The sequence below is a fragment of the Halichoeres trimaculatus genome, unplaced genomic scaffold (genome assembly GCF_033239565.1).
Source record: "Halichoeres trimaculatus isolate MK-OKI-2021-1 unplaced genomic scaffold, fHalTri1.1 fHalTri1_scaffold_22, whole genome shotgun sequence".
Lineage (NCBI taxonomy): Eukaryota > Metazoa > Chordata > Actinopteri > Labriformes > Labridae > Halichoeres > Halichoeres trimaculatus.
In genome coordinates, this window is record NW_027437200.1 from 9885553 (window position 1) to 9911878 (window position 26326).

A 26326-nucleotide genomic window follows, 5' to 3' on the forward strand; every position below is an offset into this window, starting at 1 on the left:
CAGGAGTGTCCTTCAACAAAATGAAAAACTTAGTGCTTTTCATTCTGGATTTAAGTGTCAGCATGCTTAAAATGCAAATGGACGACTGAAGGTGAAAGCACACTCTGCACTGACGTTCTTATCATTTATTCATCCCTCTCAAGCTCTGGACCTTCATCACTGACTAAGTGTTTGGACTTCCTGCTGTAAGTGAAAGCATAGCACAGAGAGGAGCGGGGGGAAGCAGAGGAAATGAAATGACTGATAAACATGAGAGATAGAGAGATAGCTGTGCAGACAAACAGAGACAACAAAAGAAGGAGGAAGTCCAGCATGCTGCAGAAACATCCTCCCTGGGTTTGAATTCAGTTTCATCCCAGCTCTGCTTTCCATTCGATTAAGTTTTTATCTGCATGCTTCTCATTTTTATCTCCTCTCTCCAACGTTTGCTTTTGTTGTCGTCCTGCGAGATGCCAGTTCAATTTCAGAAACTGCTGCTTCTTTTCATTCAGGATGACAAACACAAACTTTACAGCCCCAGGATCACAGAAACAGGGTCCGCAGGAGCCCACTCGGCTGGACCACCCCGGCAGCAGCAGATTGTTTTTAATGTGGTGTTTTTAATGTGATTTGTGTGAGCTGGAGCCAGGCGCCTGCTCCCTGGTGGAGTTTTTAAGTGGGAGGCTACAGGCAAGGCCGTGGCTAACAACCAGCTAACTCTGTATCCTCTGACCACACACGCTAAGGGCACATGTATGCACAGACATGTCCATGCTTACAGGGGCAGCAGGTCACAGCTCTGTGTGCAAGCTTTAATGTGTGTGTGGGAATGAGCTGGAAGACACAGATAAAATACAGCACTGTTTTGGAGAGGCTAGGGTTAAATTAACACTGCTAAATAATTTTAGCTTCAACTAGACACATGAAAATGTTAACTTTATGAAAATAAACACAGAACAACATGAAACTTCAACCTAAAGAATGATGGAATTTGGGGGAAAATGTTATGTCAGTAAAAGGACAGGCATGTGAGTCCTAGTATTCACATCAGTTTCATGTTCTTGCATTGCACCAAATGCTATAAACTTTGATATGCTTTATATTTCCACTTTTTCCAGAAGCAAGCAGAAAGTCAGATTATTATTCAGTACTGTTTGTTTTTAATGTCTGATGTTGACTCTCCTCCGGTTTTCTTCTACAGTGTGATATCTTTTCAAAGTAATATACATTTTTCAACAATAAATAGCAGTCTGATCTTTATTTATAGCTCTCAGATGATGGCACAGCCCGCGGTTGACATCTTTTCAGAGTTGTAGATGGCAGCATCTTTAATCCTTGGTCAGAGTGTTCTTACATTACTGTGTATTTATGTTGAGGTTTATTGAAACCATTTTGTTCAAGCCTAATTTGTGTGATCACCATCATGCGTGTAGGATACTTATCTTCGGCGGGATAGTTATCTTGTGTGCACAAGATAAAAACTGTCTCAGTGGGATTTTAGGGTCTCCATTAAAAAGCACATCAAGATACTGATAATGTAAAAACAACTTTTGTTCGACATGGGGTCAGAAAATGTTCTCTTTGAGTAAAATCTCCTCGTTTTTGACCCATCCTTTGCTTCAAACCATCACACCAAGCAGACAGCTCTGCTCCCTCTCTGTCTTCCGGTCACTGGCTTGCTCCTTCTTTTATTTTGTGTCATACTTCAAGTTTATTTTTGCTAGAGCAGAATCTGTGAATCACTCTTTTACTCTTTTTTTCAATATAAAACCAGAGAAATTAGGTTTGTCATCCAATTTCTGAAATTTTTGTCCATTAAAACTGTAAATTGGGTAACAAGCACCAAGAATCAGTGTGATATAAACCATTTTTTTTAAATGGGCTAAAATCCTCGATGTCAAACGTAAGACCCCCTTACAACACATCTGTGTCTTAGACAAGCTTATATGAATTGAAAATAGATACAAACATGAACATAAGCACTTCTAAGATTTATTTTTTCTTTCACAAAACTTGCCTCTTTTCCTATCATACCTGTGATTTGCTTATATTGTCTCTATTCTAATTTTAGTTAAAGGGCTGTTAATTTTTTTTAAACAAAACATTTTGTAGATTTCTTTCCCAGTATAAATTTTCCCTCTGAATGATGAATGGATAGAATAAAAATGCTTGAAATAAAGCTGATGTTACAGCTGGGACTGATGAATAAAAAAAACAACTGTTTTGGGAAATAGACTTAAACAATGACCTGAGACGTCGTTCAGAGCCAAGGGAACCCTAAAAACAGGATTTTCCTTCTCTCTTAACAGTCCTCCTGCGAAGCAGTGACGATTTTTCAGGAATGTTTGGACCATAAAACTGTGACATCAAAGACAACAGCACAACCTCCAGTCTGTTTCATCGTGACCTTGAATCAGGATTTTCAGTCAGGTAATGAATACAGAGTTCAATCTCAGATTATGAAAGTCTGATTTCAGTCTGAAGTAGAAACCACTCACAGCTCTTCCCAGGCCTTTTCTCTCCCTCTCTCTCCTCACCTTCTCATTCCTTACAGCGCAGACTGTGGATGATTTGTGCGTTACAGTTGGCGGTATAAATCAGAGCTGTCTGGCCGTGAGAACCGGCTCATTTGCTATCTGCAGCCAGAGGAAACAAACTAACGGGGATGTGAAAAGCTTTCCTGACCTTCAGCTCACATGAAGGACTGCAGACTGTGAATGGTAAACGTCTGTATGGTTAAACATAAAGAGGAAAACACACATGTGTCTGAGACAAAACGAGGAGGGGGATGTGAGTTACTACACGTGCAGGAAGAGGTCATATAACTGTGCCCGCTGTGGGTACTTTTTCTGTCACTAGCACCACAAAACTATCACGAGATCCATCCATAAAACGGTTCTGCTGCATAAACTGCAGCTCCTACGACTGAAATCCAATTCAAGTTTCTAATTTAAGAAAAACTGGAGCAGAAGTTTCCTGTTATCTCCAACATTAAACTGATTTATGAGTACCTGGGATGCTGTGGGTAGAGTTTTATTGTCAGAGAAATACTGCGTAAAAAAGGTAAAATGGGATCAGGATGTAATCTGAAAATAAATCTATAAACTCAGCGGGAGATCACATTTGTGTTTGACGACAATGCTTAAAATATCTGATAAATCAAGCTATGAATACGAGAATAAACAACCCAAATAAACTCTATGATCATGATCATACTTCACCTTGAACACACTCAAACCTTTGATTTGTCTTTATCTGATATTTCTGTGTCCATTGCAGAGCACGAACAGCTCATCAGGAAAGTTACTGAAATGATCACATACAAAAGATAACGATGGATCTTTGGAAACTGGGTTTGAGACTTTGATTTGGCTTTCCAGCAAACATTTGGTCAAAGGGGTAAGAACATTTCATGTCAGGATCTTATCACACTGTAAAGGGGTTTTTAATTTCCCATAACTACCTATTAACCATACATGATTCTGTTGTTATCAGCTATGAACTAAGGAAAAAATCATGATCTAAAATATTAATTTATTGGTTTTAAATGATTTATGTATTTTTTAAATTTTTTAAATAGCTTCTTTTCCTTTAGAGCACTGGTTTGGAATGCTAATGGGCGGGAATGTTCAAGCCACATTGTTTATCTATATAATGCTAACAAAAACTGCAGTTGTCGTCCCATTGTTCACCAATAATATACTGAGAGCTAACATTTTAACTGCATTTTTACCCAGCATGATGCTAACAGAAACTAGCAGTTTAGACCCACTGATATCCAACATGATGCTACCACTCATAGACTATAAAAAAAATGGAAGTCCGCTTGCTCGACTCAAAGTGAGGTCTCCACAAAAACTGCTCCCCCTGGTGGCTGGCTGCAGTATAATAGGTTAAAAAATATGGCTTTGGAGCCATTCCAGATGGGCTGTGGTCAAACTTTAAAAAATCAATACACCTTGTAGAAATGTTTCTCACATCTGATTGTTGCGGTGATTTGAAGATATCATTTGGCTGTCTTGTATTCACGTTCTCTTTCTTCCAAAAAGTTTCGTTTTCAGTAGTTATAAGTGGTTAAAAACAAGGCTTTATGTAACGTTTAACAAAGATCGACAGCTGGTGTTCTCGGGTATTTTTTTTCGAGGATTGTAAAATATGTCGGGAGGTAAAATATGTCAAGAAGTGATTAAAAAAATTATTATTATTATTTTTTGTCACCCAGCTCCACTCCGATTCTCCCAGAATCCCTCACAGTCTCTACTGCACAGACTCTGGCTGCAAACTGCTACAATGGCTGCGCCTGTGATGGAGGTATTTTGCCTTCAAAACTGTACAATGATAAATGGTGGAGCCATGCTGTCCACTCTATATACAGTCTATGCTACCACTAGCTAACATTCTAGCCACGTTATTTACCAATACATTGCAACTAGAAGTGTTTTGGTCACATTGTTTACCAATATGATGATGAAAGAAACTAAAGTTATAGCCATGTTGTTTACAGAAATAATGCTACCTGGAGCCAATGTTTCAGACAAATTGCTTACTGGTATCATACAACCAGGAGCTAATTTTTTAGCCACATTATTTACTAATACAATGCTAATGGAAGCTACAGTTCAAGTTCCATTGTTTCCCATTATGGTGGTAACAGAGACTAATCTTCAAGCCTCATTGTTTACCAAAATAATGCTACCAGAAGCTAGCGTTTTATTCACATTGTTTACTTACATGATGATAAATGCTTTTACTTCACTTCAAAGTCTATGGTGTCAACATGCAGAAACTAAACTCCCTGAACTATTCAAAGTTTAGACCAATCAGAATTCAGCATCTCTATTTCTCTGTCCTTGTTTCCGGCAGCGTAGCTCGACTTTGTAAAGAGATATGAGACTTTAATGTAAGAATTCGGTCCTGAATACCTCACTATATCTCAAAAACCTTGAGTACATTTTGACCTTTTGAAATCAGAGCGACTGAATAAACTGTTTCTTAGTCCATGCTGCCTTTTTAAAACTTTATATTGTATACTCATGAAATGCTGACTTATCAGCCTGGTGCAAGGCCTCGTGTACATCACTGTGATTGAAACTGACTTTAAATAACATCTTTTTAACAGGAAGTATAAAACCCTCCAACTACTTTCCTCTCAGAAGACGCCTTCAACATTTCAAAAGAGTCATCAGCTGAGAACTTTTTCCTGCACTGATAATAAAAAAAAAGTTTCACTGACCAGAAGACTCTGTCCTTGGTCACTCGCTCTTGGAGCAGCGTCCACTTTCGGCCCAGGTCTGTGGATGCAAAGAGCTGCACACAGAAACACAAACAGAAGAGGACAGTCAGATAAAACACAGACAGAAGCATGTAGCATTAAATCACACAGCCTAACTGGAGCGGTTACCACTCATACGGTTTTACAACGGAGGATAAATCGAGTCTGTTTGGAGAAAAACTTCACCCAATCAGACTTCTGAATTTCACGGTTCACCGAGTTAAGACTGAGCTCAATTAATAATGAATCACAGCAGGTTTGGCGTGTGAGGAAGGTCTAATATTTCATGAGCGGTGTGCGTGTGTGTGTGTGTCTGTTGCCTCAGCACATGCAGCATTGATTGGCCCCATAATGAAAGTGTATCGATCCTCACCCAGAAGATCCTTGGTTTCTGAGAAGCATACCAGAGCAGCAAACAGGATTTCAACACAAAAACTTTGACTAAATAAAAATAATAAACACTGTGTTGTGAAAGTATTGGCCTCAGTATGGATAGGGGTTTTCTTTTTGCGTCTTGTTGCCAAACTTTCTTCTAGAGTGATTAAACGTGTTAAATTGAACAGTGACCTTGTTAGAAATCTGCCCCTGCCCTCACACACCTTCTTAATTTACACATGCAACTGTGCGTCTCCCCTCATCCTCTAGCTAAATTATTTTTTTGTTCTGTTTGAGCGGATTCTTTGCCTCCATATGCAGCCCACCCATATGGAACAGATTAAAACCTAATTGAATCGCTCGTTTAATTACGTGTAAATTCATGAAGTTCAGGAGAAGAAGTATAGCTGGCTCAAACTCAAGAACTACAGGACCTGATGTTTACCTTCAGCTTCTTTTCACTCTAGATTACACTTTTTAGTTAAGAGCTGTGTGAATCAGAGTGAATGCACTTGTGAATGAATGACAATGATACAGAAAGCCACTTGTAAACATGTTTTGGTGGAACAAATAGAAAGAGGTAAAGATGTGGAGTCTCTTAACAGCATCCAGCACCTAGTTTCTGGTTGGAAATAAAGTTGCAATAATCCCTGTTTATGGACCAAAACTTAGAAATACAGCTCTGAAAAAAATTAAGAGACCACAGCAAAATGTTTCAGTTTCTCTGGTTTGACTTTTTATAGGTTTGTATTTGAGTAAAATGAACATTTGTCTTTCACTGCATACACTTTGATAATATATCATTTGGAAAATGTGTTTACTGATTATGAGAAATGGTCAAAATTTCAAAAAGATGCAGTGATTTCAGACCTCCAATAATGCAAAGAAAACAAGTTCATATTCTTTTTCAAACAGCAGCTAACTTCCTGGGGTGTGCAACCGTAGACGGTTAAAAAAAAAAAAAAATTGACGTCATTTTGCATGGCTGGAAGTGAGGTCGCCACAAAACTGCTCCCCCTGGTGGCTGGCTGCAGTATAGATCAAAAAATTCCATCTCCCCAGTCTTTCCAGATGGGCTGTGTTCAAACTTTAAAAAATTAATACACCATGTAGAAATGTTTCTCACATCTGATTGTTGTGGTGGTTTGAAGATATAATTTGGCTGCCTTGTATTCAAGTCCTCTTTATTCTGAAAAGTTTCTTTTTCATTAGTTAGGTGACGTTAAAAACAAGGATTTACATCTTGTTTAACGACGATTGACAGCTGACGTTCTTGTGTACTTTTTTCAAGGATTGTAAAATACATTGAGAGTTAGAGCCAAAAAGTGATTAGACTCTTGAAAGAAAAAAAAATACTATTTTTATCACCAGGCTCCACTCAGCTTCTCTCTGAGTCCCTCATAGTCTCTACTCAACTGCTACCAATGGCTGCGCCTGTAACGGTAAAATTTTAGCTTCAAAACCGTACAATGATACATGGCAAAGCTATGATGTCCACTCTGTATACAATCATGTGTGCAACCCAACCCCTGGGCCCAACCAGTGCACAAAACATGAAACTCTGAAGCACTGTTGGGCTTCTCTCTCTTCTATCAGACATTTTTCATCGTCCTCTGATCCCGCAGAGTTATTATGTAAAGTAAAATGCTGTTTAAAGTGATACAAATGATAACTTGATTTACAAAGTCGAAGTACATATTAATGAAAGTAATCCTTTAGACCATCTGAAATTTTGGTGCAGTCAAGACATGAAGCAGGCACATATTTTCTTCAAAGTCGAATATCTCAAACATCTTCCCTCTGACAAGTTCTCAGTCCAAACTTTAAAATCAAAGTGTGTGTTTGAATGCAGCCACTATTCTGTTTATTCCTCCCGCTTCAGAAGCTTTGCCCTGCAGCTACAGCATTAAATAGTAAATCACACATCAAGTTTCTCCAGAAGTGTGTGTTCTGCTGGTGTGTGTGAAAAGTGAATTTGATGCATTGCTGCACTGACAGCAGAGTTTCTCGGTGGTGAAACATCACAGCCAGTTCTTGTTGGATCTTGAAGCCACTGAGTGAGATATTTAGTGTGTTTCTGCAGAGATACCCACCCGGCCCTCCTTGCAGTACGCCAGGAGCTTGTCTTCCTCTTTGGGGTGGAAGACGAGCGTATCTGGGGTGAAGGAGATGGACTGGCGCTGGAAGGAGGAACCCTCGTCTGTGCTGATGAATAGCATCTGGTCCCTTTCGTTTATGGAGGAGCCCACCAGCACCACCTGAGACGAACACAGGGAGGAAAGCAGCGGTCAGAGGGGACGCAGTCAAAGGTTAATGTCCTGGAGTGTATGCATCGCTCAGTCAGCAGTCTGAGGCACAAAGAGGCATCGCACATCGATACTTGAGCATGTTAATGTCCAGACAGCGCTGGAAACCGGGGAATATAAACACATGCATGCTCACACATTTATTCAAGGCTGTACAAACTCTCCATCAACCCTTCATACTGCTTCAGAGGCAGTGACTCTGTATTGATTATCTATTCAGAGCTTTATGGCTCATAAAGTGAGGACATTAAACACTGACCGCACCAGGACCTGCCAAACAACCAATCACAGTTATGGAAAGGCAACTGATGAAGGAGATCAATAACAACTGATGGAGTGACAGTCTTTACGGCAGGTACATGAGAGGTGGAGGTGAGGATACAGTTCCTCAGGTTTGTATATCATAAAATAAAGATAGAAAAAACACTGACAGGAGCATGTTCCCCTAATATCCTTTTTCTGTTGCTTATGATTGTTACGGATGGATATGAAACATCTTGCAGCACCGAAGTCCATTCTCCAGAAGTTCCTGTATGGATGCCACAGCAGAACAATTCTGCATGCAGCTTCAAACATCAACCATTGGACTCCTAAATGCAAGAGAACAAGAGACCAGTAAATGGTGCGTGGTGATAATAGTTTGGTATTCAAACAGCGCAACATATCTGCATAGAAACTGCACATTTCTGAATGCAATGAAAGTCTCTGTGCAGGAGGATGGTTTAAACCTTTATCCTTCAGGGATCCCTCCATATAACATTTATCTGTCATTTACTGGTGCACTTATATTCTGTGTTTTAGGGTACTTATTTAATTGAAATTGGAGAAAGAAGAAAAAAAAGTTGGCTTCTACAGCTACTTTGTTTTATTCCAGGTTGGAGTCTAAATATCATTTAGCTGCTTTTTTTGAATTGGTGACTAATTTTTCAGAGAAATTGAACATTGGTTTGGACAGGTCAAAAAGTCTTGAGCCTGCCCACCCTTCCTGTTTTTTATTTCCAAACCTATTCCCAACCCACCTCCGTACCTGCTCCTCTCTCATGCTGTGTCTGATTTTACCAGGGTCATATATATTGTTACTGGTGCTCGCTCTGCTCTGGTCTTTGCTGCTGCTGTACTTGCCTTGGCTTATCATATATGCACATAAAAAAGAGGGGGTGTGCTCTCCCTGCCTCAACCTTTGGCATTCAATGCAGGCAGAAACAGCAGGGGATCCCCAGAACAGATCCATATCACAAAATAAGGGTATGTATTAGAGCTGAACGATTTTTAAAAAAGATTGAATTGTGATTTTTCTGGCAGATATTGTGATTTCAATTCGATTCACGATTTTCTTCAAATCAAGCCCTGGGATATTCACATGTAGGGCTGAACGATTTTAGGAAAATATCTAATTTTTCTGGCAGATATTGCAATTCACAATTTTTTAATCATCAATAGTGATGATAAATAATCTGTTTTCATCAACTTCTACCCCTAAACAGAGGCTTTGTGTTGTTGACCTGCTTACCAGCACTTTTAACATATAGATTGTCTACAAATTTGTAAAACAGAATGTGTATAATACTTGACACAACAGATGCTGAGTCAGTCAGGAGCGCTGCAAAAAATTGCTGCTTTGGCGATCTCAAAATTGCATAGTCTAAAATTGCGATTTCGATCTGAAAACGATAAATTGTTCAGCCCTAGTATGTATCATTGACTGTTCCACTTTTACCTTTTAGAACACATCTGAGAACCAGGCAGGGTACATGCTGGATTGGCGGACAGCATATCACAGAGCTAACAAGTAGAGACAACCATTCATACACACTCTCACTGATGAGGAATTTAGAGTGACCCATGCATGCAGGAGGAACACATGCAAACTCCACACAGAAAGGTAACTTTGCAGCTGGGGAATCCAACCAAGAACAGGAGCTACATCTCTGTGCAGCCCAAATTCAAATTTTTGCACACAAATAAATGAAGTTCGATTTTGTAACTTAAGGTTGTTTGGATGAAACACTTTGTTATGCAATGAGGATTGAAAATGTAGTGTTTCTGGTGTGGTGATGGTACATTGGAGTGAGTCACAGTCAGTCTACCATCCTACACCTCAGTATACAGAGCATTTAGTCTCAAAGCCCAATAAAAAAAACACCTTAAAGGAAGAAGAACTGGCCAAATCATGATGCAATAAAAAACCTTAATTAAGCTGCTCTTCTACTGTTTCTGTTTCATACTGGAAACCAGAAGAATGCATCAATACGCTGTCAGCCATTTCTTAATGACTCTCAGAGCTTACCTTAAATACATGTCAAATATCTCTTAATGTCTATTTCAGGTCTTCAGACTTTACTGCTCAGTGGTTTCTCTTTGCATTGAATGTGACGTCTGTCTTTTCTCTCCGGTGCTGCTTAAATGCTTCATATTCCTATGTAACTGACACTCACTTCACATTCAACACTGACACTGCAGCTGACTCATTTTATTGTATTTATTATAAGAATAAAAATTTGTCTGCGTGCACACACACACACACACACACACACACACACACATACACACACACACACACACACACACACACACACACAGTCCTGTTCAGTATTCTGCTCGCTCTGAACTGCAGTTAGACAGACCATAGCATGCCTCGCATCTAACAATTCAAGAGCTCAAAGTTTGTGTGTGTGTGTGTGTGTGTGTGTTTGTGTGTGTGTGTGTGTGTGTGTGTGTGTGAGTGTGTGTGTGTGTGTGTGTGTGTGTGTGCGTGTGTGTGTGTGTGTGTGTGTGTGTGTGTGTGTGTGTGTGTGTGTGTGTGTGTGTGTGCGTGTGCGTGTGCGTGTGTGTGTGTGTGTGTGTGTGTGTGTGTGAAACTTGTCCTGAACACACTCTCCAAAGCAACATGGTCAATTAAAGAGCCGGCGTTTGTTGGGCTGCCAGAGGACGAGCAGCAGAGAGTCAGAGCAGAGGACTGTGTTGTTTTTCTTATTTACTTAAAAAAAAAACAAAAAAAAAAAAAACATTTTTGTTTGATTTCTGAATGCTGAGTCTTTTTCTACACCAGGGAGCTGCCGAATGTGCTCGCTTAGACACATGCCAGAAAGCTGAAGGTCTGCTGCCTTGCTAGAGGGCAATCAGAAAGTATTAACACAGAGAAGGTCAAGCTCTTTGTGCGGATTTAGGGATTAATCGTGCACGTCTCGAGTCACAACCCTGAATTTCAACCCTTTAAAACACTTCTAGTCTGGAACCAAGCTCTGGAATCTGAAGTGTTGGGATCCTACACGTCAGAACAGATACATTTTGCCTTCAGTGTTTGAACCTGTGAGAGGTTCCTGCTGTAAACGTCTCTTTGTGGTTCCTCTGGAGAGCAGAGACATCAATCAGGTCGACCTGCCTCTCTCAGTATGTCTCTATATTAAGGACATCACTCACTTTAACCTAGTTGAGCTCTGACAGATGGACATGCTCAGGGTACACACACAGGCTGCCCACACACATCACATCACCAAACACTGACAGAGCATTTCCAGACAGACAAGAATCACATGGTCATACAATTCTATGGAGGCCTGTTTCAGCCAGGAAAAATATTGATACTATTTTTTTATTGGTGTAAGTCTTCTTTTCTTATTTTCCATGGCAGAAACAGGGCTTTCACACATGCAGATTTCTGAGTTTGATGACTTGCTAGGCGCTGCCCAAGTAGCTGCCTGTTGCAGTAGCTCTCTCATTTTTGTCCGTTTCTTGTAATTTTTTGTTTCTTTTTTGTCATCTTTGTATTTGGAGTGGATCATTACTTTGTATGGCTCATTTGTTGGTCATGGACACCAAACTTTTTGTGGCTTCAGTGATATTTTTACTACTTTTCTCCTGTGTTTGTCTGGAGATCCTACATGTAACCATGGCTGCATTGTTTACATGTGAAATTAGCTGTTAGCAGCCTGTAGCATGTCAATGCTAACTAGTGTAGGGCTTGATGATTTCCCTCGAGGTGAGGAGGAGGTGAGGACGACGTGCTGGTTCTCAGGTGTGAGCTGGGAGGAGACGACGTGGACCTGTCCTTCTATCCATCGTTGTTGGGAACTTGGAATCTACCTCCGGTGGGATGGACGAGCTAGCCGTGCTAGCCCAGCGGTATCGTGCTGTTCACAGACGTGGTTGACGGAGCTGACATCGGACGCCGCGACACATCGGAGGAGCTTCGCCTGCTGTGAGCAGACAGGATCCGGGAGACAGAGACTGAACAGACTGCTGAAGAAGCTCAGTCCTGGACCCTGTGGAGGTGGAGACCGGCTGGGCTGGAGAGTGGTGGACGAGTGGTGGACGGGCTGTCGTCATCTATTTTCTTGTGGACTTTTTTGCACTTTCAATACACTCTCTTACTTTTGTTTTCTTGATTGCTGCTGTGACTCCTGAATTTCCCCTCGGGGATAAATAAAGTATTTTTCTATTTTATTTTCTATTCTATTCTAAATTTGACCAACAGTCCCAGGAGGAGCCTTATTCTAACCCAATCAAAGAGAGCCTGTCATACATTTTTTAAGGAACATTCCACTTTGTTAAGCCATCGTATCCACAGCATGAAACTTGCTCATTTGGCAGTTTGTGAAACAACACATACTGTGAACTCAACCTAGCTTTGTTTGAGTTAAGATGTGGTGGGCCTTCAGCCTTTTTGCAGACAGTTAAAGGGTGCCCACCTGTCAGTCAGGTTTGCCATTCTCTTATATGAGAAAACTTGCAACTTAAATCATGAACTATAAATAAAAAATTCTCCCCCTGTGCAGTGTGAGCTGCTTGAGATGCTCAAACTGTTCCTGAATCAGGCTGTAAAGATGTTTATTTCTGCGGCAAATATTAACTTTTTGAAAGGGTGTGTATGAGGTTGTTTCTGTCTTATTTCAAGTATCAAAAGACAAAAATGATGCCTGAATGGCTTGTAATAACTTATCAAACAGATAATAGCTTATCTGTTTGTTTGTTTGTTTTTCTAATTGGTGGACTTTATATCAGTAATTTCCGAATCATTTTAGTCCTTTACTATCTTAAAACAAGATCCTGATTTGTCTTTGAGCATGTAGCAAATAACAAGTCTGATAAGAGCATTTTTAGTAGACACAAGATAGCAACACTTAAATTTCAGCTTCTGAAGTGTGCCTTTTTAACTTTTAATTCAGACATCTGTTGCAATCTTGTCACCTTTGATTGATCTGTATGAATCTTTTACACTTGATGGACCATATCATTTCCAGAAAATCATTATATTTGCAACAAAACACTCATATAATACCACCTAAAGATGCTTTGCATTAAACATGAGCAGGCCTTTAGGATAACCTCCAGGTGAATTGGCCGGTTACAGCCTCAGAGTTTTAAAAAAGGACCTAACTCTAGATAAATCTCTGTGTGTTTCCTTCTAACTGTGTATCAGTGCTCCTCCTCCTCCTCCTCTCACCCTCCTGATGCAGTAACCCAACCGTCCAATAAGTGGCACTCTTGTCAAAGTGTACACCTCAGACCTCAGAGCTTCACGCTGAAGCTTCAGCACACAGATAAGCTGAGATCAACTTTTTTGGAGGCCCAGAGAAGAAAGAGGATTTTGTGAGGCCATTCAGACTCTACAATCCTCCTCCTGTAGCACGAGTTATGATCCCCCGCATTAAAAACACTTTGATATATTCTTCCTCCGTCACTGTTTCCTCTGAGTAATAACTCAGCTTTGGGGAGCACAGGGCTGCTATTGTGCACGGCTGATAAAAGCAGGCTCTAAACTTCCTGTGTCTGCTCTGGAGACTGTCAGGGGTGACACATTAAAGAAACTTATAGAAACAAAACTAAATGGCTTAAACACCGATGAGACACTGGATCTGTGTGGTTGATAATCTTTCCATCACAGCAACGCTGATCACAGACGTAGTCCTGCTTTGTTGACACAAATCACTGGGAATGAGCTCTGTAATCTATTATAAAACAACATGATCCACCAAGGAGCTCAGATTAGCTCAAGGAGGAGTGATGCCGTGCGGCTGCAGAAGCATGAAGGTCTGCGACCAGAGGAAGAAGATGTACATTATCTCTGCATCGCATGCCTCAGCTCTGAGCATTTCAAGCTTTTAATGCTCTGATGAAGCTCCCCAGATCTCTATAATCTGAAGTATATGCCTTAAAATAACTCCTACAGAGACAAAAGTCTTCCAGTTTCTTCAGACCCACATGAAAAGGTTAAAAGAAAGCCCTAAAAACAAAGCCCAGGCTGTCATAAATCTCCATTATCCTCACCTTCTCATTGACATGTTGCTGTACACACATTAACAAGCACACACACATTCTCAGCATTAGCTGCATGCAGCGAGCGGCACAATGCTTTCCACTCAATTACATATGTAAATTACTCAGCCTCTGGTTTCCACAGGAGAGAGGGACCTGTGTGACAGCAGCTCACTGAGCCGTGGTCTGCTGGGAAAAAAGAGCGAGGGGAGCAGACAGGCTCTGAGGACAGCAGCAGGCTGAGGGAGGCGCTCAGCATCTGCTGGCTGGGACCAAGCATCCAACCCTGATACTTCACTGATAAACACTTTGACAGAATCAGTTTGTCTCTTAGGACTCAGTCATGGAAGATCATGAAAGTGCAGGGTCCTAGAGGAGGTCCAAAACCTCAATGAGCTGTACAATGTACTCCAGATACCACATACAAGCTGTTAGACCAAGCTGGAGTACAACGCTGGGGTTGCTGCAGCTTTGTTGGTTTGGCAGATATGTCGCTTAAGGCCGCTACATAGTACAGGATTCTCCAAAAATTCACACATTCAGAGAGCACACACTTGATGATAACAAAAGACAGGTTGCACAAGATTTCTCTCTCCTGATCTTCAGCAGAGCTTCGGCTTCTTCATTCTAAATATTCCAAATTTCGCGTAGTAAAATGTGACTTCCAGTGGCGGCTGCTGGTCAGTCAAGGAGGGGAAGCTCATTTTTTTCCAGCCTACATCATAAATTTGTTTATTTGTTTAAAGGTAAATTCCATCCTCCATTATTTTTTTTAAGAAAATGATCTGTGACCTTGTTGTACCAACTAGGTGTTTTTTCCAAGGATTTTTACCAGTGTTCTCTTAACGCTTCTTGTTTTTTTAAGAAAGGTAAACTCGCAGCGGAATGATAAAGCCTCAGGATCAGTCTAGAACAACTGAATGTAAAACTCAGAAGATGCTCCGGTGGAGGGTTATACTTCAAGATCTCTGACTGGCTCATTTCACTGTCATTCAAAAAGGGATTCAGCCTCAGACAGATCATCCAATCATCATGCAGAAGCCCAGCGTCCAGGCCAGCCCACTGCCTCATAGACCCCCAGAGACGCTGAGCGTCCAAGGGCAGGACAAAGCCCAACGTTTATCCAATGACCATCCAGTTTCCACAGTGGAACAACCCACTCTACCCTTCCCCACTGAAGTCAGAAGACACTCAGCGTCCGACTGAGTTAAAGCGCTGAGACTCTGCGGGGATGAATGAGAAGGAGGTGGAGCCAGTTACCTGTGATAGGTAGCTGATTCTGAACAAAGATGAAGGAATTCTAGCGCATATTTTGTCAATGAAATGTACACACAGCAGAACATATCACCACTTTTTATAGGAACATTTTAGGGGAAGCTGAGCCTCCCTTGCAGTTCTAGAGCAATCGCCACTGGTGACTTCAGTGTAAACAAACATGACGGATGTACGGGAAAAAGCAATGATGCTTGTTTTCAGACTCTAGAATTTCAAGAAAAAAAAACAGAAAAGGATTATGGAAAAGGTTGTGGAGACGGCAGGGATATGGGCTGTATGAATAACAATGTGAGTTGGAGTTGAGTGAAGTCGTTTTATGTATTACAGATATATTTCTTACTTCCTCTTCGGTCAGTCAGCTGAGTCAGCTCACGTCTTGAATGGCTTTGCTCCGGTACACGCAACATTACACGCTGTACCTGCTTGGCTCCTCTTGGAGCGTCCCACACACTACAGGATTTTTAGTTGTAAATATTAAACATGTTCATTATCTACGATCTCTAAATCTGAGGCCTTCCAAGCAGCTTCGACCAAAAGACATCACTCTTAACACACTCCACACCACAGGAAAATCACACATGATGTTATCTGACAATCAGTCCTTTACTGGCTGTGATCGTAAGGGATAGGGACAAAAATCAGCCTGATTATCCTGTAGTTTACAGTTTACCTGCCTTTAGTTGAAAACCAGGTAAACACAGGAAGGAAAAAGCTCCAGAGTCACGTTTTCCTTCAAAGGTCTCCAGTTGGTAAAATCAGGTTAAGGGCTTAAATGGATATGAACTTTTTATAAGAAGAAAACCCAAAACATGATCAAACTGGGATTCTCAGGTCAAGTTATCACCCTTAGTTCTAAGGTTTAGTGTTGTGGCAAAATTGACAGGAAAGTGACCTGACATTATCTGCAGCCAGACCTGGAAACAATACCAGGTAAAAGGTATATCCAGTTAGTTTTTCTTACCCCGGCTGTTGTTCAGGATGTTGAAACCAGAAGGTGGTTTCAACTACTCAAAAGTCAATGTAAAGATGTGACAAGACACCTTTCTTGTTGGATGGGGTGAATATGTGACACGTCAAGGGCTTTACCTGTTTTATTAAAGAGAGATGAAAAATCTGATCTGCAGCTAATAACTTGCGTCACAGTAGCTATTCACAGAGATCCTGCAGTGTCACCTGACTGAACAGACCTTTGGATATGAATTCATTGGTAAAATCTGGGACAGACTGTATCTGTGCTGGTCTTTACTGAACTCTGTGACCTAGGAACAGAAATAAAAAGCTTTGATGAAAGGAAGTGATATGCTATCTGATAAGTTGTGAAAACCTTTGTCGATCACTTGATTCCCACTATTAGTTAAACTACACAGCAGACTTGAGTGGAATTTGAAAGAAACCCCTCCTCTCTTAGAAGCTAAACAAAAAACATTCTGGTGTTAATGTATGACAGATTTAGATGACTATACCAGTTTGTTTTAAATGCAATAAAAGAAAACTGATATGAACAAAAAAACAGCTGAGGGGATCTTTGAACAGTGGACTCTGAATGAAGAATGTTGAACTGCATTGGTTCTGTGGAAAAAAGTGCTGAAAGACTGAACAAGTCTTCAAAAACAACATTTGAGGAAGCAGATTTTAGTTATCAGTGCAGTCAATAATATGATGTAAGTATTTGAATGTGCCTTCAAACACTAAAATAACTTCTAGCCCCCCCAAAAAAAGAAAAACAAAAAACTGCTGAGTCGTTGTTATTCATTTAACTTTAGTTTCAGAGGTCTGTAGGAACCCTCTCTGTAGAATCAGGATGTATTGACTGACTTGTTCATATATTTAGCCTCAGACTTGAAAACGTCTCTGAGTGTGCTGAGATAATTCTTCTGTTTCCATAGCCCGCCTGCTTCTGTCGATATCTTCAAACGACTGCGGCTAAAGCTAGTATCAACAAATGTCACAGGATTAAGTTAATCCCTCGAACAAGTTGATTCACAATGAAAACAACGGAAATCGTCTCCGTCCTATTTTTTCACCACTTGGTCAATAAAAAAGAGATTTAGGGACTGAAATAAACGCCTGCACAGCCTGCAGCAGAACACAGCAGCTTCATCCTCGCCCTCACACTCACGCTGTCCTGAAGGCGAGCTGGGAAGTGATCCATTTGGCTCAAACAGGGAATCAGGGCACAAACATGGCGACAGGTTGTCCTGCGAGGTGTCGGAGACGGGGGGACGAGAGGTCTGAGTGGGTTCTCTACCACCTCAGCTCCAGCTCGAGTGCATTAGGCAGAGGAGGCCTCTTGCATTATACATATTAGCTGCTGTATTTGTACGACACTTTGGAGGTGACTGGAAACACTCAGCTGTGAACAACACACCCTGGCTCAGGATCAGAGAGAAACACACACACATGAACACACAGTCTGTAAAGGGGGGTCAACTTTAACCAGTGACCCAGGAGCAAAGTGGGATTAAAAATTAAGCATGTTTTTATGGAAAAACACAGTCACTTTCTCGTTTTCTTCATTTAGCAAATGTGTTTATAAATTTTCCCTGACATCTTCTGCATTAGTGTATTTATTTAAACATCAGGGTGTGTCATGCTTTTCACGTCAGTCATGTTATATTTTCTTCATATTTTGGTGTCTAAAAGATTTATAGGTGCATCAAGTTTTGGATTTGCTCAACTAGCTTGCATCAGCCATCGTCCACGAAATCGAGTGTAATAGCAGCAGAGGAATCCTGAGGGCAAATGAACCGAATCAAAGCGTATCCAGAGCCTGATTTTACCGCTGACAGCTTAGATTGTTTTTCTGAATGTCTGAAATCATCACAGAAAGGATCCCTTCAAAGACCGAGCATCTTTTGTTTAAGATATAGCTTTGTTTTGTTATCTTTTTTAAACCACAAACAGGAGTTACATCATGCTCTTCAAAGCAGCTAGACTCGTCTTTACACACGTTGGTGCCTCCTTAAAAGCCTTAATCATTGATCGTCTGTTTGCTGCTTTGTTCATGCTTTAAAAGGGAGAAAATCTGTTTTTCCAGTTTCCAAATGTTTTTTTAATGGTGGATCATTTTCTATCATGTTACTCATTTCATGATTTTGGAATGTGAATCAATCAAACCACCTTGAAAAGTCAAAATTATATCTCATCATTGTGTATGTCAAGGTTTTTCTTGTATGGCATAAACTTAAGTTCTAATCAGGTCATAAAGCGCTCCGAACCAGTGGTGCGCAACTGGTGGGTCGGGGACCAAAAGTGGGTCGTTGACCTCTTCTCAGTTGGTCGCTTCCCTTTACCTGGGTAGAAAGAAAACTCTGCTTTTAAAGGGGTTTTCTATGTGGTAGACATTTGCCTATTCACATTCCTAGTGACAATGTCCTGGGATGCTTATGTCTTGAAGAAGACCCGTAAAGTTTGTTTTCATGTGCTGATAGATAACATCAAACCATAGTTAGTAGTACGACAACTTCGGTAAGTACGGCCCTGGAGTCCAGGGTCAAAATAAAGCTCAACTTACTCCTTTAATATAATTTACAAATCATAAAAGATTGGCGTTTAAGGTGTTTTCAGGTGTGTTTATGGTAATTTTTATGCGCAAGAGAAATCCTTTTTTATTTACTTATTAATTATTTACCTTTTTTAAATATCTCTTGCCATTTCAGTGGTCTCTATAGGTACTATAAACACAGCACTTAAAAAAGTACAGTGAGTACAGATTTTAACATTAACTCAGGATGCGATAAAATTTAAAAAAAAATTGTAAATACTATAATATACTATAAATACTTATATATAAGTACAGACAACATCAAAGAATTTCAAAATGATCATGATTTATCTATATATTTATAGACTTAGAAAACAAAAAGAATTTAAAGGTTTAAATACATTCAGTACTCTACTTTTTAGGACTAATTTTTGTTTAAGAGTTAATCCATATAAAGCGAAAAAAAAAAAAAAAAAAAAAAAAAAAAAAACTGTTTCTATTAAAAAAAAAAATCTGTATTTTTTTAATTATTATTTATTGGTTTGTATTGATCTGTAAATATTTTTTGTCTGCTTCAATAAAGTAGTTTACACATGGGGCAGCAGCACTGCATAGGACAGGAGTCATCAACGTGTTGCCCGCAAGAACCACTTACTAGCACTGGTCACTATGGAGCTCCTAACTACCATCATTGCTCTATAAATCATTAATAATAGTTGTGAAACAATTTACATTGACCTGTGAGCAGTCTCCTCACATAATATTTCTACTATTACTATGATTAATGTTAATAAAAAGTGAGCTGTAAAATTTTATACAGAAAGTTTTTATCAGACAAGTAGCCTTTTGTGCCACCCATTTGCCACGAGGCAGCCCTCGGTCTCAAAAAAAGTTAGTGATCTCTGGCAAAGGACAAAAGAAGAAGCATAAAGGAAAATAAACATACAGAGAGCGCTGGGAATGTGGTAATACAGACAGTAAAGATGGCAGATGTAATAAAGATGTGTGTGTTTGTTTGTTTGTTTGTGTGTGTGTGTGTGTGTGTGTGTGTGTGTGTGTGTGTGTGTGTGTGTGTGTGTGTGTGTGTGTGTGTGTGTGTGTGTGTGTGTGTCTGTGTGTGTGTGTGTGTGTGTCTGTGTGTGTGTGTGTGTCTGTGTGTGTTAAACTGTATGTCCCAGATTCAGTCTGTTATCTGTTAGCTTCTTCCTCCATCTGAAGCCTCCCAGAGCGCAGAGATTGTGGCTGACAAGGACCTGGATACACTCCTCTTTCTCTTTGTGTCTATTTCCATTCACTCAGAGCTGCACGGTAACTTCTCAGACCAGCTAGTGTGGATATCTCAGACTTATAAATGAGGTGTGCTGTGGTTCAAAGAGTTGACTCAAACACAAAGGTCTGCAGAGCATCACACAAATAAGAAGACATTGTGTGTTTTCTGCCTTAAAAGAAACAACGCGTAAACAATGAATTTTTAAAGCGGATTATTTTCGCCCTTATCAGAGTCTCAGGCCGCTCACAATCCTTCAAAATGCACATGCTGCACTTTGTTTTGGGATTTCTGACTTAAAAAGTTATCACCCAGTCAAATATGCTCTTTCAGCTTTTCTTCTATGAGTAAATGGAGAAGCTATCTAAATTAATCTATAATTGAGTCTGAAAGTTTATTGTTGACACTGAAACAAACTAACTAACCCACAAAAGAAGTCAGTCTTTTCTGATGCCCTGAACTGCACAGACAATATTTGACACATTATGGCAACCAGGCGAATCTACCAGTTAGAAATCGAAGAAAGGGTATTCAGCCTCCCAATATTTTACATATGGGTACAAGGTAAAGGAGTTGGATGTTCGGATTAATCGTGCAGATTTCCAAAGCTCAGAATATTCTCATGTTGTAGAAATCCCTGAAACAGTGTTCTAAAAATAGCATAAGATCTTGATAAGTATGTTTTTTTTTCTGTTTTCTATTTTAAAACAGGCCCTCTTAGACCCATTTTCTCTCCCTGCCTGAGTTTCTGTTTGCCTTGTCTGTCTCCAACCTCTCTGTGACAGATCTCTCTATCGTCATCACCCCTCAGATGTCTCCTCCTCTCCCCCACTCCCTTTCTCTCTCTGTCTCCTCCTCGAGCCGTCGATGATCGACGTTTGGTCTAAGCTCTCCATTAGAGGAAAGGAGACAATGATCAAACCTGGGGAAAGCTCTTCTCCTTTTTTAATTACATTCCTCTGTCAGGTACGGGAGAGGAGAATGAGAGGGAGGAGAGGAACCTCCGAGCAATTATTCTGGACTTAATTACATGAAATAAAAAAAGAGAAGGCGCACACCTTTCTGCCTGAGGCTGAGTGTATGTGAGTGTATGTGAGTGAGAAAGGGCCTAATCGTATAGATTCACACCTGACTTCATCCTGTTTGTAATTGCTGCTGCTCATATGTCAGCCTCCTCCACACACACCTCTGCCTTACTCTGCTGCATTATTAGCCTCCTCTCCATGACGACTGTATTCAGGTCAGAGTAAATAATATCACAGAGACAGAGAAACAACACGTGCATCACAAAAAAGAAGAATCTGACTGCAAAGCATGTCTGACTTTTCATATGGAAAGCTTCAACAATAGTTTGAACACCTCACACTAAACGATAACAATGGACATGCAGCTCACAATTTGTGCTCTCACTTTAAAAAGAAATGTTCTTCAAATTGCATCAGCCATGAAATCAGAGGCCAGTTTGGACCCATCAGCTCCAATGTATCTCACCATGGGCAGCAGCTCGGACTGTGCAGAGTAAAGTGACGTGTAGACACAACAATACAGCACAGTATGGTTGTGTTTGAAGGTGATGGATGGGTCAGACTAACACTGGCTTCCCTGAGGAGACCGAGGTTAGAGTTCCTCATCAAACAAACGTCAAAAACTGAGCTCTCTCTCACTCTGACATCATATCAGGACTTTCCAACCCACAGACAAGGAAAGTATCTTTGACCTCATCAAACAAACTGTTTCATATAAACTGTACGATGGACAGAAAATGAGTCTGGTTGCCTGTTAATTTAGGGAACCTTGAAACAGACACAGGAGATAGCTTTGTCCCCACTAAGGTGGACTTGAACAAGACAACAATAGAACAGGAGCCTGATTATCTTAAAGGCCACTTTTAAATCAGTCTAAATTCACTGGAAAATTTGAAATCTTAACAAGTGTTTTCGTCTTATTTTGAGGAGAAAATGTCATTGTAATCATAATATAAGCCACCTCATTTACCCGACCAGTCCAGAAAAATGTCTCATTTCAAGTTATTTAAAGACAAAATGAGGTCTGAATTGCTCGTAACAAGTAAAAAAAAAAATCTGCCAATGGAACAAAAGAAAAGTTACTTATATTGAGACATTTTTCTAGTTTTAACAAATATTCAAGCATTTTTTTTTTTTTTTTACAAGCAATTCACCTCATTTTGGTCTTACAATAACTTCAAAAACAAGGCATTTTTCTGGACTGGTCAGGTCAATGTGGCTCCTATCCAGTGTACAAGACAATATTACTTAAAATAAGACAAAATCACTTGATGAGATTTCAGGTTTTTGGGCAGTGTTTTATATACACACCTGTCAAAATCATTGATTTCCACATGCTTTTTCTTAGGCTTGTTCAGACCAGAAAAGTCCTTTGGTCCACTTGTTTGGTCCGGACCAAAAGCAGACTTTATTTTTTTCGCTTGGTGCGGTTCGTATTCAGATTGTACTTTTTGCAAGTGGACTGTATTCTGTAAACACATCCACGTGTGTGACATTCGGTGCTCTCATTGGACAGCACTGATAAAGGCGGCACACAGAGTATAGACCCAGAAATTGAGGTAAACATGGAAGTTCTACATGCCGCTCTCCTGGTCTGTGTGTTTGTGCTCTTATTAGAGCTGCAAAATCATTTTCAGTTTCGAGAGCAGCTCCTTCAAAGCAGGCGTAACAACGCTCTGTTTCAAATTTTGGAACAGCGAAGATGAATGCGTGCAGCAAGGAGACGCTATGCTCTGCGTGTCCTTACCCACAACATGCTAGCAACAGCGTGGCTAAACAGAAGATGGAGGATCAGGTATGAACCAAAGACGGTTAGGTTACGGTGGCTTTATAGGCCCAAAAGGCGCTTGTATCCTGTAGTTATTCCGGATGGACCTTGGTTTGTATTCAGACCTGCACCGGAGAACCAAAAACCGCACCAGAATTCGTTCGGAAGTGGACCGAGACCACCTCAAAAAGTAGGTCTCGGTCCGGTTGTTTGGTCCACACCAGGGTTCATTTGTGTTTATTCACACCTGCATGGAAAGTCCAGACTAGCGTGGGAAACGAACCCTGGTCCGTTTAAAGTGGACCAAACAGTCCAGGTCTGAATACGCCCTTAGTATCTGTCAGGCCCAATTTTGCCTGGACATAAACTGAAAGTCTTAATGATGACACTACTTTAAGTGTTGTGTATGCCTCAAAGGGTACCTTAAAACTTCAAAAAACATCTTGTAACTCACAAGGGAACCTAAAAATGGGCTTTAAATTGGAATTAAAAAAGACAAAAATGCATACACTGAAACAAACCTTTTAGATCTTTTGATAAATTTGCAGTTACAGGAATGCGCCTTATAACAGATAATGAATGGGACACCTTCAAAAATGCTTTGAGTGTACTGTGCACTGAACACTTTGAACTGCATCAAAGGATGCTAGGCAAACAAATAAGAAGGGAACCTTTATACAACTAATTGAGAGTCTAACACAGATGTTCTGTGTGCCAAAAGAGTTTTTTGAGGGTATCTCACCCAGGAACCAGAACTACTTCAAAACAGAGGCTAAATGGTACCTGAAACACATCTTACACACCAAAGGGAATCCACAAACAGAAACAAGGAGAACAGTCAGGGATTATTGTACACAAATACAGAGGTGTTCTGTAAAACTTAGACAAAAAAAGCCATAAACTAAAAGCTGGCTTGAAAGGGTACCTGGAATAGACATCAAAGATAGTTTGAAACCTGATGGAGGTGGTGTTACATGTTTTGGCTGTAGTTTGAGCTTTACTTTTGGTGTATGCAGTCACTCAAAAGTCACCAAAAAACATGATTTAGCAAGATCCGGGTGGCTGCTTTAGCTACGTGGAGCAGCAACCCTTTCCTGCATGTCTTCCCCCATCACTTACTTTTCACATTTCCCCATCTATTTCACTGTCCTGTCAAACAACAACAGATGAAGATATGAGTAGATTTTATTCATTTTCTACCTGCTCATCGTTTCCACTTTAACTCATATGCATGAAAACTTTTTTAATATGACCTCTAAAGACATCTTAAATCTATTTGGCTTGCCATCCAGGACTTATTCACACCCATACTAATTCTGGACCTGCTTTATTCCGCCCATGCTCGCTGGGGCTGAAGGTTATCCCAGCATGCTTTGAGTGACAGAAGGGTAACACCCTGTCCATCACCAGTCCTGTCACATAAATACATAAACAGACAACCATCCACTCTCAGCCTCAGCCGGGAGTCTGAGTCGACCTTCGTACTTTGAGCTGACTTTGCTCTGGTTTCACTCTCTCCTGTTAAAATCCAACGGCTCTAAAACAAACTCATCAGGAAAAGAAGAACAACCACAGCCAAACCAAACTCTGTATCTGTGTCATTACTAGGATAATGTGGGACACTGTGAGGGGTGAGATAAGACTGAAGAAGTGCATCTCATTTCCAAGTTTGCAGCTGATTTATCTGTGAGTTTAAACTTTGTGGTTATCTTTGTAAGACATGTGTTATTATTGCAATGATGGTTTAGAGACAATAAAAAAAGAACTTTACTTTGCTATAAAGCACTACATTAAAATATGAAAAACACAGCTGCATTAATAGATTCTTGGCCACATTTTCTCATTAGTTCTTAAAAAATGAAATAGTCACACATGAGGAACAACAACAACAACAACATCAGCAAGCTGCAACTTTCGCATCCTATCAAAACTGGGGGTAGAAACTTTCTGTTCATCTTGTTTTAGGCGCCCTCGGTGGATAAAGTTGGACCTTTTATGTCTTGTTGTCTTGTCTTGTTGCTAGGCGCCACCCTGTTGGCTATGGCTGCCTTTTGCAGCAGCTCTCTCTTCTTTGTCCGTGTCTTGTAATTTTCTTTCGTCTCTTTTTTCGTAATCTTTGTATTTGGAGTGGATCATTACTTTGAATGGCTCATTTGTTGGTCATGGACACCAAACTTCAGTGATTTATTTCTTGGCTTCAGTGATATTTTTACTACTTTTTCTCCTGTGTTTGTCTGGAGATCCTACATGTAACCATGGCTGAATTGTTTACATGTGAACTCAGCTGTTTGCAGCCTGTAGCATGTCAATGCTAACTGGTGTAAGGCCTGATGTCTTCCCACAAGGTGTGGAGAAGGAGGTGAGGACGACGTGCTGGTGCTCAGGTGTGAGCTAAGAAGTGACGACATGGACCTGTCCTTCCATCCATCATTATTGGGAAAGTAAGATCTATCTCCAATAAGATGGACGAGCTAGCTGTGCTAACCCAGCAACAGAGGGAATACCAGCGGGCAAAGTAGCATCATGCTATTCACAGACATGGCTAACAGAGCTAACATCAGACACCAACGCCACATTGGAAGAGCTTCATCTGCTGTGAGCAGACAGGATCCAGGAGACAAAAATGGAGCATGACTGAAGAAGCTCAGTCCTGGACCCTGTGGAGGTGGAGGCTGGCTGAACTGGAGAATGATGGACAAGCTGTCATCTATTTTCTTATGGACCTTTTTACACTTTTTATACACTTTCTTGCTTTTGTTTTCTTGATTGCTGCTGTGACTTCAATTTTGTTGTACTTGTGACAATGACAATAAAGTTCTATTCTATTCTGTTCTATTCTATTCTATTCTCAGCCCTGTGGACACACCTAGCATAAATGACAAGGGCTGGGACAAAATGCTATTCCTGCAAATCAATTCTATTGCATTTTTGGGGTGCCGATTCGATTTAAATTGCGATTCTTCGATATTTACGATTTTTTCTATTCTTAGTTTGCTTTTTAAACACCAGACCATGTTAAACAAGTTAAATGATGAGAAAAGTGGTAACTTCATTCCAATCCAGTTTATAAACAAAAAGTGAAATGAAGAATTAGAAATTTAAAAAAATCATAAAAAATCATAAAAAAATCAAATTTTTGACAATGAATCCCGATTTTGATATCGTCAAACAAAAAAACATATATCGATAAATTGATTTTCATTTTTTCCACCCACCCCTATAAACAACTGGCCTTATTTGTGAGTGTCCAAGAATGTGAATCTTGCGAAAGAGTAGGTGTTTCCTTGACTTCCCACTCCAGTCAGTTGTCATTTAACAGA

At 40.3% G+C, this 26326-nt stretch overlaps 1 protein-coding gene across 8 annotated transcripts in view; it reads right to left on the reverse strand.

Annotated features, from left to right (window-relative positions):
- Window positions 1-26326, reverse strand: part of sorcs2 (sortilin-related VPS10 domain containing receptor 2) — a 403210-nt gene that overhangs the window by 66818 nt on the left and 310066 nt on the right. For all 8 annotated transcript variants that reach the window (XM_074699314.1, XM_074699319.1, XM_074699318.1 and 5 more), the window contains exons 4-5: window positions 7720-7884; window positions 5213-5286 (exon numbers count right to left, since the gene is read on the reverse strand). In XM_074699314.1, the coding sequence (XP_074555415.1) occupies window positions 5213-5286; window positions 7720-7884 (239 nt within the window). The remainder of the gene's footprint in view (window positions 1-5212; window positions 5287-7719; window positions 7885-26326) is intronic.